General features: G+C 35.3%; 1 protein-coding gene across 10 annotated transcripts in view; it reads left to right on the top strand.

Annotated features, from left to right (window-relative positions):
- PPFIBP1 (PPFIA binding protein 1) overlaps nucleotides 1-12,683 on the top strand; it is a 144,685-nt gene that overhangs the window by 99,475 nt on the left and 32,527 nt on the right. For 7 of the 10 annotated variants that reach the window (XM_036236768.1, XM_036236765.1, XM_036236764.1 and 4 more), the window contains 6 exons: nucleotides 4,007-4,093; nucleotides 5,549-5,662; nucleotides 6,588-6,719; nucleotides 10,541-10,633; nucleotides 10,956-11,048; nucleotides 12,317-12,431. In XM_036236768.1, coding sequence (XP_036092661.1) covers nucleotides 4,007-4,093; nucleotides 5,549-5,662; nucleotides 6,588-6,719; nucleotides 10,541-10,633; nucleotides 10,956-11,048; nucleotides 12,317-12,431 — 634 coding nt within the window. The remainder of the gene's footprint in view (nucleotides 1-4,006; nucleotides 4,094-5,548; nucleotides 5,663-6,587; nucleotides 6,720-10,540; nucleotides 10,634-10,955; nucleotides 11,049-12,316; nucleotides 12,432-12,683) is intronic. The other 3 variants (XM_036236771.1, XM_036236770.1, XM_036236769.1) reach the window with 1 other exon arrangement.

Here is a 12,683-nt window from a genome sequence, read left to right as displayed (position 1 = left end):
CACCCTGTACGTATTAGCCATGGATGCACAATGAGGAGGTACTGTGTATGCATTAACTGCATGACAGGACAGCCACTGTATCTCGGCAATAGGTATTTTGGTAACAGATACCTGAATACTCCAAGGGAAGCTCTCTCAAGATATTTCTAATGAGACTGGCAGATGAAAGCACTTGTCATCTGCTGCTCTTGCCAGCATTTCAGATGTAGTACATTTTTGGATTGGTGACTCTTAGGGGCTGGCCTACTACTGTTGATTTTTCTCACTCCAGAGCACTTGTTTTAGCCCCAGTTGGCTTAAGAAGATACTTTCTGTCTCTGGAAAACAAGAACTGAGAAAATGAAAGCTCAGAAAAACAAAACCCAGAAATAAAAAAGTCAAAGTCTTATTTTGACTACATCTGTAATCTTGACCTGGAGAGTACAGAATGTATTCAGACTTATTCTGAATTTTAGTCTTTGATGCGCTTTCTGGCAATGTTGAATAAACTGATGTCTTTTCCAGGAAAGGTCATGTTTGGGCTTTTTGGGTTTAATGAAGTGTATGTGAGATTTATTTTCCCTCTGGTTTTCTTTTGTGGCAGAGATGACAAGATTTTGAAATCAGTAGAGAGCTTCCTGAAGAGGTTGTCCTTGTTGCCTTGGCATCTTATTTACTCTTTTGATCTGCAATAGAAATTTCGGAGGGAAAAATAACTGGGCTGTTTGTAAGACTGAAGCAATGTCAGAGGTGCTATGGTACATAGGGGCACTGGCCGTTCAGAAGGGATGCTCCAGTGGCCTTGAATGGCAGTGGAGTTGCCCTGAGATAATTATGTACAGCACAAGGGGAGAGCCTCACCGGCCTAATTCCTTCACATCTGGTGAGAGGACATTCTAGTGAAGAAGCACTACCTCTGAGAGGCGGCTTGACTTCCAGCGTCGCTGGTATCGTGTTCAACTCTGAACAGCAGAGTGTGAGATACCTTATTGTGATGTTGGATGCAAATGAAATATGACTGTAATATTTCTGGTTGAAGGATTCAAGTCTTGTCTCAATTGCTCTTCCTCCTACAGTATCTGTTGGAGAGCAGGCAATACACGTTTGAATGTGGTGGTAAAGATATAATATGGATCAGGACACGAAAGACCCTTGTGTTAGATATTTCTCTTGATAGCTAGAGATAATATTTCTTTCTTTCTTTTTTTAAATTATTATTCTATTTTTTTTTTTTTTACGGTGTCATTGATTAACTAAATTTGGTTTCAGCTATACGTTTTAACAGTGAGGGATAATCTTTAATTAAAGGAACTTTGTTGGATTGCATCTTACCTTTCCCTTTTTGATACTGAATTTTTAAAAAAAGAATCATGGAATCAGGAGCCTTCTGTGTGAGAGATACACATATGTAGCCAAGTCTGATCTGTTCCATTCAGTGTGACACTTGCCGCAATGAAAGTTCATCTGATGCTGTAATTGGCATATGAGTGGACAAGTAATTCAAGGAAGACTTCACGGGCCAAGCTCTAACTGAGGTGGACCTTAGGGAATGAAGAATGAGGAACAAAGAGTGGGAAATACTGTCCACGAATTAGAATTAATGTATGAGAGAGCACACCGTGTTTGGGGATGTTTTGGATGGTGTGGTAGGCAGAGCACAGGAGTCGGAGGAAGAATAGAGGTAGTAGTGTATGGAATTGACATCTTTCTACCATCTTTAAGGCAAAGACGACAAAATTGGCAGAAATATAAGTAAGTGTGCGATTAGAATAAACCTTTACCTACTTGAATAAGTCAACACAGAGCTTTAAAACTGTAACTGTTCCAGTGGTGGCTCTTAACTTTTGCTTATGTTCTTGTAGAGACTTTTAGTATTTAAAAAAAAAATCACACTACTCTTGAGGCTTATGAGCACTTGTAAGTAGCAACACAGTATTGAGAAAAAATGAGCATTTTCATCGTGAGTCAATTTTTAGTATTTGTTTTTCCTTTAGGATAATTTTGTAGAACCAGTCTTGGAACATCTTATTTCTACATCTTGTACAGTTGCTTCATGCAACACTTCTAGAATTTGCTGTAGAAACACTTCTATTCCTGCTATAATTTCCTTCTGTCAGAAGAAAGACAACTTTTGCTTTGTGTCCTCACTGAGCAGAAACCTTTTTTCCCTACCTGATGAAATGTATTTGTTTATAAAACACTACTTGCATGAGTTATTTTTGTTTGTTTTGTTTTTGTTTTTGTTTTTACATGGAGTTTTAAAAGCAGATGCCTACCTGCTCGTGTCCTTAATCAAAATGAGAAATTAAGGCTGTATAAGGTCAGTCTCGGCGCTTTCTTAGATTGAGAACATACATTCTGCATACGGGCTTTTTGCCATAAAACTATCTGCAAGAAGTTACATAAATTTTATTTTCCGAGTAGTCCCCTGGGGTGGAAGTCATCTAGATTACTCCATTAGACTCTTCATAATATTTATTGAATTCTGGGTACTCAGTTTACACCATGAGCAGAATAATGCTGCGGTAGGGGTGCAGGTATGTGGACAAGCAGCTGATGTTAAAAATTTTATTCACTCTAAATTCACATTGCACACTTACTATATATTAGCTTCTGATTCCTTTGTGGCCTTGTGGGAAGTAGATCCAGGGTGCATAAGATTTTAGAAGAAACATCCTGTAATTTTTGTTAAAGCTCCTTTGTGAGTGTGTGTGTGTGTGTGTGTGTGTGTGTTTTCCCTTTCCAACACATGACTTTCATTATTCCCAAAATTTATACTGGAAACTGCATTAATTGGTAGAATAACAATATCAGTTAATTCTGGAAAAGTAATAGATGTCACTTGAGGTATGTCCTTGGTAGTAAGGATGTAATTTGTATTTTCTGATTTTTAAATCTGAAATTACTTGCTTTTCCAGGTAAACTCTAGATGGCCTTATCTAACCATTTTGGCCTCCATTGGCTTTTATTTTTGTTGTATTTGAAAGATGAATCAGGAAATTCTATTGGGATTACATATTATATAGTTATGAATTATTTAAATGAGATAAAAAGGGACACATCACATACATTATGATATTTCAAAATGACGTTTTTATGTTGTCTGCTCTCTATAAGCCTTTTCATGTATCTTCTTAATGACCTGCGTATTATATAAGATGACTGAGGGAAAAGATCTAACTTGCTTTCCCAATCTATACTTCCTTTGATACATTTATATCATGCATAAATATACCCAAATTTGATCAAAAGCTGATGAGAGGGGCAGGAGGTAGGGGAAGGAAGAGTGAGCCCTGAGCCAGATGCTGTGGCGATTATGAGATGATATCATTTTATAGGCTCTGCCCAGGATCTTAGCATAAGGCTATCTAAACAAGCAAACTCACAAGAAGTTAATAAATTCAGGACGGAACTTTACAAATCACCAATGAGCATGATTAGTCAGTGCTGCCACGGCAAGTCACTGTGGACTGAGTGCTTAAGCTTTTAGGGGGAGAGAAAAATGCTCCAAAGAAGAAAAGAAGATTTGTCCCATGACTTGGAGATTTGAGTAGCAAGAAGAAGCCTGTGGTGTAATTTGCCCCTACTGCCTCTCATTTGCAGTCCTGGATTTGGGAAGAGAGAGGAAGAATGAAAGGGCATCCCATTGTCCCCATCCAGAATCAGTGGCATTGAGCGTTCGGGGAAAAATAGGGTTTTGTGCCTAACCACATACACAACAAAGCTGTGCATGCCCAGGTGTGCATCCACTATCAGTGACTATCAGTTCCTTGTGAGTCATTATTTTCTGCCTTGATGAGAAGTTGTTTAGTTTGGTGAAAACATGCCTAAATGCCTAATGTGCCTGTCTTACCTATTTTGAGGTAAATGAACCAAGTTGCATTCTATATTTTCTATGAATGGCAGTAGCAGCTATCCTGAGTTCAGTTCAGCTTCCTTGGATTAAAAGCAGATGCAATTTTTTATTTACCCACAGTAGTTCAATTTTAAAGAGAGTCAGCCTTACCTATATTACTTCCTTTTTCAGACAAATGGACACCTACCCGGAAATGGAGATGTGTATCAAGAAAGGCTAGCACGTTTAGAAAATGATAAAGAATCCCTCGTTCTTCAGGCAAGTGATTTTTAAATGCTGTTCTTTCCTCATGACATACTTACAAAGACCATTTTAAAGTGGGATGGTAAATTCAGATGCTTACAGGAGCCAGGCTGTTGATAAGCATAGTGTCGCAGGCCATCTGTGTACAACAGGAAGTGGTGAGGACTGCAGCAGGACAGGGTGTGCATACCCAGTCTGGTGTGAGCAGCCCTAATCAGCCCCAGCTCTTCTAAGGCTAGTGTCCTGACAAGCACAATGCCATCTGATCTGATTTTCTCATCTGTCGTCTGAGCTGATTTTTTAATGTGTAGCAGAAATTCCGATTTTTTGAGCCAAACAAAACAAAGCGAGTAGCAGAATACCGTTTGTAGGCTTTCTTCTTCATAATGTTTTCCCCCTTAATTATTTATTTACTTTAATGTATAGTTGACATGCACTATTATATTAGTTTCAAGTGTGCTGTGTAATAATTCGACACTTACATACTTTATGAAGTAATCACCATGGTGTCTAGTAACCATTTATTACCGTACTGTGTTATTACAATATTATTGACTATATTCCGAGATGCCATATACTACGTCCCTGTGATTTATCTGTTTTATAACTGGAAGTTTGTACCTCTTAATCCCCTTCACCTTTCCACCCATCCTCTCACTCCCCTCCCCTCTGGCCACCACCATTTCTTCTCTGAGTCTGTTTCCGTTTTGTTCATTTCATGTTGATAGATTCTACATATAGGTGAAATCACATGGTGTTGTCTTTCTCTGTCTTATCTCACTTAGTATAATTCTCTCTAGGTCTATCCATGTTGCTTTAAATGCTTGACAGACATTTTGGCTTTGGTATTTTGAGCCAAATAAAGTATGTTCACCGGGCTGGCGATAGCTGGGGAAAAGCTCATAGATTTGTGATAAGTACTAAGGGTGGAGGACAAACGCAGTGGCTTCTCTCGGACTTCAAGTCACACACTGGCTTTGAGCACATTTGTGGACAACCTGGTCATGAGCAAGCTCGTGGAATTTGAATTTTCTGGATTTTCTTTTATTCTTCATGAAATAAACTTGAATAGTCCTTGGTAACCTCTCTTTCAAACATTACCTCCGGTTCCTCTCTAAATCTCTAATAACTACTTCCCACTCTTCTGCCCCCCCCCCACCCTCCAAAAAACATTTGTGTACATGCTCACTCTCTCTCTCGTAAATGGTTGAAATGGTTTTAACCTATAGTGTTGTACATCCCTAGTCAGCCCTAACTTTCTTAAAAATCGAATCAGACTCCTTGGGTAAACAAGCATTACATAAATAGGAGTGTGAAGGACTGCTATGTTATTAATTCTTGGATTTTTTTTTTTTTTAACAAACAAATGAGTGATGACAGCATTACAGTTTTTGTTCTATTTAGAGAAATAAAGTTTGCATTGGGATCCAGATTCTTCCTAATCCATTTAGTATTTTGTTCCGAATACAGGTAAGTGTATTAACAGACCAGGTAGAGGCTCAAGGAGAGAAGATTCGAGATTTGGAGTTCTGTCTTGAAGAGCACAGAGAGAAGTTGAACGCCACAGAGGAGATGCTGCAGCAGGTATGTACAAAGCTGGCCCCCAGGTGGCATTTTCCTGCCGAAGTATTCGAGAGGCTACATTTATACGTCGTGTTCACCCTGATGATGCCCCAGGAAGTTTCATGATTCACTAAGACCGGCATCTTATAAGCAAAAACCTAGAGTAACAGGGTCTGAAAAAACATAAACACAATCAGAAGTGTTCATGTAATTAAAATCTGGAATAAAATATTAACTGGATTGTAGGTAACTTTAATTATCTTTATTGTTTCATATAGTTTCCTAACTCGCAACCATGGACATATTTTTATGATTAAGAATAAAGATAAGTATTGTATTTGACCTTTATTGAAAAAAATACTTGTGTGTGTACACACACACACACACACACACACACACACACACACACACACGGTGCTTGCACTTGAGAGGTCCTGTAATGTCGTGGACAGAGTGCACTCTGGAGCAGAATTGCTTAGGTCTGAGTCCCTGCTCTGCCATTCCTTTGCTGTATGACTTTTGGCAAGTTCTTAATCTCTCTGTTCTCACTTCATCTGTTGAATGAGGATAATTCCTGAGTTATCTTTATGAGTTTCTACCTCATAAGGATTGAGGAACAAACCCCTAACTACATGTCAGAATAGTGCCTGGCACATAGCAAACATAACGGTATCATCATCATCAGTGTTATCATCAGGCTAAAGGGCTAAAGACTATCTAAAGTTTATATATGTGTGTATCTATTTAACATGTGTCTTCTCGATAAGCAGATGTGTGTTTAGTTCTGCTCAATGAAGGTTAACTACATTGTATCTATTTGGTAATTAATCTTCATCATATCCTCTACTTGATAGTTACTGCCTTTGTAGTTATAAGTGTGACACATCCACATGTGACTGTTTAATAAAGCAACTTTCGAATGAATGTATCTCTTAAATTCTAATAGGAGCTTCTGAGTAGGACAGCCTTAGAAACTCAGAAGTTGGATCTAATGGCTGAAATATCTAACCTGAAGTTAAAACTGACTGCTGTAGAGAAGGACAGATTGGATTATGAAGATAGGTTCAGAGACACAGAGGTAAGTGGCACCCTCTCTATATATACTATACATACACATGTGCGTGTGTGTATGTGTGTATCACACATACTCACTCGTACTCCTAGCGCAAATAGAAATTCTTTGGAGGTGTGAAGTGGAGACAGTTAATAACTCCGTGCTTCTTTTTAAGAATCAACTTTAAGTACACTGACTTTTTATCACTAAATGCTAATGGCAATTTTTATTTTGAGACTTTTGATATGAAATATTAATTCTTTCATTAGCCTTTAGAAATACTTTTGACTTTTAGGACATTTGGAACTTCTGTCTTTCTGTCTGTACATCTGTCCATTCATTCATTTGTTCATCTATATTGGTTCCTTCATTGTAGAAATCATTGTTTTTAGTGTGTGATGTTTTTTAAGCACACAAATTGTTTAACATATTATAGATTTTTAAAAATATATATAGAAAACATGTTTTCATTACATAATCATAAAAATCACAGATTTTTAGAGGTCATTTAATTTGGGCTTCCACTTTTGATCTAAGCCACCCAGAAGTCATTCTAATTAAATAAAACTCACTATACTTTTGTGAAATTCAGGGCAGATTTTACAATTTGAAGGACTCGTTTTATGGCTAAACATGCTTTCTTGTTTGTTCTATCTATTTTATTTTTAATCCAGGTCTTCTAGTTTGTTTATTTGCTTATGGTTTTTGGGGGGTGGCATTTGCATTTGAATTTATTTATTTGAACAGAACTGTAAAGGACTGCAGAAAGTCCTTTTCTCCTAGGGCCATCTTTTCTTTTTTCTCTATTTTATTTACTCAGTTGGGGTAGGGAGAGGTGTCAAACTGGATTAGAATATGAGTACCAAGGAGAGAGGAGAAGAAACCTTTTTTTCCCCTCTATCTTCATTTCAAACATTTATTTTACACTGACTACATGTCCTTATCATGTGAGGTACATTACATATATTATCTCCTGTATGAAAGCCCTTCATAGATTTGAATTGAATGAGACTTACTCCATTGCTGTTCTAAAAATTCAGTTTTCCATCAAGATATAACTACAATGGAGAGTCTTGATATAGGTACTACTTCCTCAGTAGCAAAAGGAAATCCCCAACTTGGTTCAAGTTTTAATCTTAAAGCTCTTTGTCAGTCACCTGTATGAGCATGTTTCTCCTTTGTTTAAGACTGGGACTCACCACTTAAAAAAGTTACCCAATTTCTTTAAAATACTTGCCTTTGTGCTTTCTGTAAAAATCTGTTTAGATATTTTCCTCTTTGTTCCTTACTGTCTTTCCTAGACTCCATGTAATTCAACAGTAGAATCAGTCACCAGGTGTACAACATGGCATGGAGCTAACTCTGATGGAGAGAAAGAAATTACAGTGTTTGGGGATCAAGAGGTGATCTCCTACATTATATACATAAAGTGTAGGGGATTTCTTAACCTGCGTGACTGTGGTTAATTTTGATACTAGATGTTAACCGAACATCGGGATTAAATTGAAGTAGATGTTTCATGATTTTTTAAATAAGACCACAGAATATTTACATCTCTTGAATTTGTCTGCATTTTCACAAATTTTTTTTCCTGTACTTCCTTGTTTCAGTCATACATTCTTAATCATATGAAAACTGATAATTTTCTAATGAATATTTAACTTTACTATTAACATACCCAGAGATTATAGGATGTTTGATAAATGTTGTTATATATGAAAATACTTAAAACAGTCTTTAAAATTAAAATTGAATATGCTCATTTTCCTATTATTATTTCCTTGATTAAAAATATATATATATATATTTCCTTGGCTGTTTCACAAATCCAAAATTCTGTAACTTTGAGAATTTTAGATTATTTGGATATCAATTTCTAAGAAAACATTGGCGTGGGAAAGAAGTATAGGTACTTTCAAAGATAGGAGGTTAAAGTCTTGAAACCTTGGAAGATTGAGAACTTGCCTGTTCTAGGAACTGCTGGTAGGAGACGGTTAGCATCGTTCAACAGTGCCCCCTTCTGGTAAGAGCGCAGATGTCAAATTGAATTTCTGTGAAAGTCTAGAGTTCTCTGGAAGAGAAAAGGGAAAGGTAACAGGGATTTTCTTTTTTAAAAGGACTGATCTTCTGGTAAGAAAACAGTTAGAAAAAACTTGTATTCTGTTTTTTAAAGTCTCATATTAAGGAACTATTTCCAGATTTTCCAGCTTGAGTTATGGGAAGGTACGACTTCTTTCAGGTCAGAGATTTATATTCATATTTACAGTGTTGGCACCAAGGATAATTGAAGAGCTTTTTTTAAACAGAAAAATGATCTCAACTTATAATTCTTTTTAATTCAATTGTTTCTCTTTTGCAAATTGCTATTATTTCTTAGTGGTAAAATACAACAATACCAAATAGGAGTTCATAACTGTTACTTGACAATGAGAAAGTGGGAAATATATATATTAAGAAGATCAGATTGATGAAGGAAGGTCACTAAGAATTCATTATGCAAGGACAGTTAATTAAATGAGACATACAAATAGGGGAAACTGACTTTTTCTTGAACTCGAATTCTGAGCTTATAGATGGAGAAATCAACTAAAACGTTATTAAATGATGTCAAACAGTTCTTGAACTCATTTGTAGAAGGACAAAATAGATGTCCTTTTATTGACACATTATCCATAATAATTACAACACAAATAAATAACATAATAATGCTAATTAATACTTTCCCCCATTTTACAAGAAACCACTTTAAACAAAAATATTTAAATGCTTGAGGGTTTTCTGGGAAGTGTTATTTCATTGTAGCATCTCTTTTCCTAGCTTTCGTGAGGTTGAATCATTATACTTAAAGTTTAGAATAATTCACTGTTAACAAAGTTTTATTTCTTATAGCATTGTTTTATTTTATTTTATTTTTATTTTTATTTTTTATGGCATTCTTATATAATTCTGTCCTGTCAACCATGAATTTGTGGCTCGGGAATAAACATCTTGCAAAAGAGAGGAACAAAAACACATTAACCATTGGTGGAGCCTTCATGGCTTATAGTAAAAAAAAAAAAAAATCATCTCCTTCACAGAGTATTCAAGCCTTTCTTTTGGAGAAGTTGGTATTGTTTGGCATTTTCATTTCCTTATCCTATTCTCTGGACTCTGGACAAAAATGTCAGAGTATTAAACAAATAAATTTTACAAACAAATTAGTTTTGTTTTTTTTTAAGTGGCAGTAGAAAAGGTGTCTGATTATATTTGTAGTATGAAAACATTAGGATAATTTTCCATTTTATTTTCCAAATAAAATATTATGATACTGAATATATTTGTAAATGACAGGACCCTCATCCATCCTCAAGTAGAGAATCTTTAGTTTGAAGAATTTAAATTTCATCCTATTCTCCCAGATTGGGTTGATGAACAATCTGTATTTTGTAGACAAATGAAGAGACTAGAAAAATATTTTTATGAACATCCACCATAACACTAAAAAGTTCCTAAAAATAATTGATTTTACTAAAGAAAATTTCTCTGGTTTATTTTAAAAGATAGAGTTCATATAATGAATTTTAATCTAGAAATATCTGATCAATGATAGTAAGTGATTAGCAGCTGTCTTTCTTAATCAAAATCAGTCATTTTTTTATTTTCACAATCCCATCATTTTAGGGCAGAGGCATTAGGAAGTTAAAGCAGTGTTTTAAATGGATAAGTGCTTTAGTTCTCAAGGAGAAACATACATACAACTTTAACCAGGACTTAAGATGTTGACTTAAGATTTCCAAGCTGCTATTTTGGTAATGATAAGTGTGTTACTGCTTTCCTCATGTATTTCCTTGGTTCTTTTTGGACAGGGGCTAATGCAGGAGGTCAATAATTTGAGGTTAAGAATCAGTGAAATGGACAATGAGAGACTTCAGTATGAAAAAAAGCTTAAATCAACCAAAGTAAGTATTCTCAATGGCAAAAACTTTTAAATAAATGACTCCACTACTTATCTATGATCAATATAAATAAAATGTTTCCTACTTAGTATATGATAAAGAAGATGTTTTACAAGTGAATAAAATTTTTCTCCAAGCTGGAGAACTTCTTGATTTAAGCACTGCTATTCTGAATAAAAATCAGGGCTTAACTAATGTGATAGAACATAACCTGTCATTTCTCTTAATTATCTAACCTCTTTTATAAACTGATGCTGTTTTCTTGGTTATTTAGCTTGTCTTTTTCTATCTATAGTTTCTTTTCACTCCTCTGTCTCTCTACCAGTCTTTAATGGCCAAACTTTCTAGCATGAAAATCAAGGTGGGTCAGATGCAGTATGAAAAGCAGCGGACGGAACAAAAATGGGAGTCACTGAAGGTGTAGTAGACGGGTCATGGGGTCCATGGCTTGTTGCTTTCTGGCATGTGTCATTTTGCTGTGATGGTGTTTTTAGTAGTTTGTGCATTCATTTTGTGTGTGTGCGTCACCTGTTTTTTTAAAAAAATACGTTTAAAGCTGTTTAGGGACAATGTGATCCCTAATTTGTTTTCAGAAACATGAAATAATTAGTGAAAAATAATAAACGGGTAAATAAAAAAGTATTTGTTCCTAAATTAGGTCTTGCTCTCTTTGACTATATGAGATCCACGCATGATAAAATAATTGTGAGAGTTCACCTGTGAAAGAATTCTGTTTCATATTAGAAAGAATTCTTTGGGTCTTTCTCGTGAGTAAATGTATAGAGCAGCTATGTCATGGCAGTGAATAGAAATTACTGAGTAGAAGAAGCACAGAATAGGGTGGCACTTCTTTCCAATGCTACTGAAAATTTCTTGTGCTTGTTTTTCACTCCTACCCTAAATAAAAACTGTAGTGCCAACTCTTTAGCTTCACCAGAGAGATACATCTTCTCATAGTACTAAATGTAATAAATATCTGTAGAGAGTAAAAATAAAATGTATTACCGAAAATAAACGTGCATTTATTAGCATCCTATAGCTTTATTTTCTGTGTAAATACAGCCAGCAAAACTCGAATTTGCTTAAGTTAATGCTTTACCAAAGTTAAAACTTTAGAAAGTGGATAGAACATTGGACTTGGAATCTTTAGTAGTTGCGTATCTTAGTGATAAGGATGAATTATTTAGCCCCATGATTTGACTAAAATTGTTTATCACCTACTTTCCTCCTAATTAAACTCTGCCTTGTTCAGGGAACCAGAGTGCCATCTTGAAATGCTGAATAAATGTCAAGCAAGTCTTAATATATTTGTTCCAGTTTGCATTTTATTTTGCTTTTGTGACACTAAGCATCTAATTCGATTATTTTTTTTTTTTTATTAACTTGGTCTGATTTTTTGTTTAACACAATAAACAAATTTGGGGTTACCCTAGTTCTAATTATACTTTAAAATATTTCAATTTGGTCACAAAGAAACCTGAAATCATTATACCATAATTATTATAACTTGGACTTCTATTATTTCCCGCTTATCATTGCCACTGTCTGATTTCTGAAAGTTGTGTCTGAATTCTCGTAGTTTTTTGTTTCAATCCCAAAAACTAATTATTGGCTTAAGAACATACTCTTTGAATATTCTCTTTTAGTCATAATCTACTCTTTTTTAAATGAATTTATCCCTTGTAGGATGAACTGGCATCTTTAAAAGAACAATTGGAAGAGAAAGAATCTGAAGTAAAAAGGCTACAAGAAAAATTGTTTTGCAAGATGAAAGGAGAAGGGATTGAAGTTTTTGATCGAGGTAAGAATATAAACATTGGTTATCATACTTTATTAAAATCCTCCAAGATCTTTAAAAGAAACTGATGTTATTTGATGTATAATTTTAGCCTCAAAGAAAGGAGAGTAGAAGCCATCCAGGCCCAGGGCCACAGGGATCCTGCAACTCTTGCCCGTGCTTGGTGATCTCTAAACTTCCTCTTCAGCAGCTGGAGAAGGGCAACTCTGTACTTTATTCAATGTTTATTTTTAGATTTCTAAATTATAAATTATC

This window comes from Rousettus aegyptiacus, unplaced genomic scaffold (assembly GCF_014176215.1).
Source record: "Rousettus aegyptiacus isolate mRouAeg1 unplaced genomic scaffold, mRouAeg1.p scaffold_m13_p_2, whole genome shotgun sequence".
NCBI classification, from domain to species: domain Eukaryota; kingdom Metazoa; phylum Chordata; class Mammalia; order Chiroptera; family Pteropodidae; genus Rousettus; species Rousettus aegyptiacus.
The sequence above is the reverse complement of the archived record's forward strand: the minus strand, read 5'-3'. Positions and strand labels throughout refer to the sequence as shown.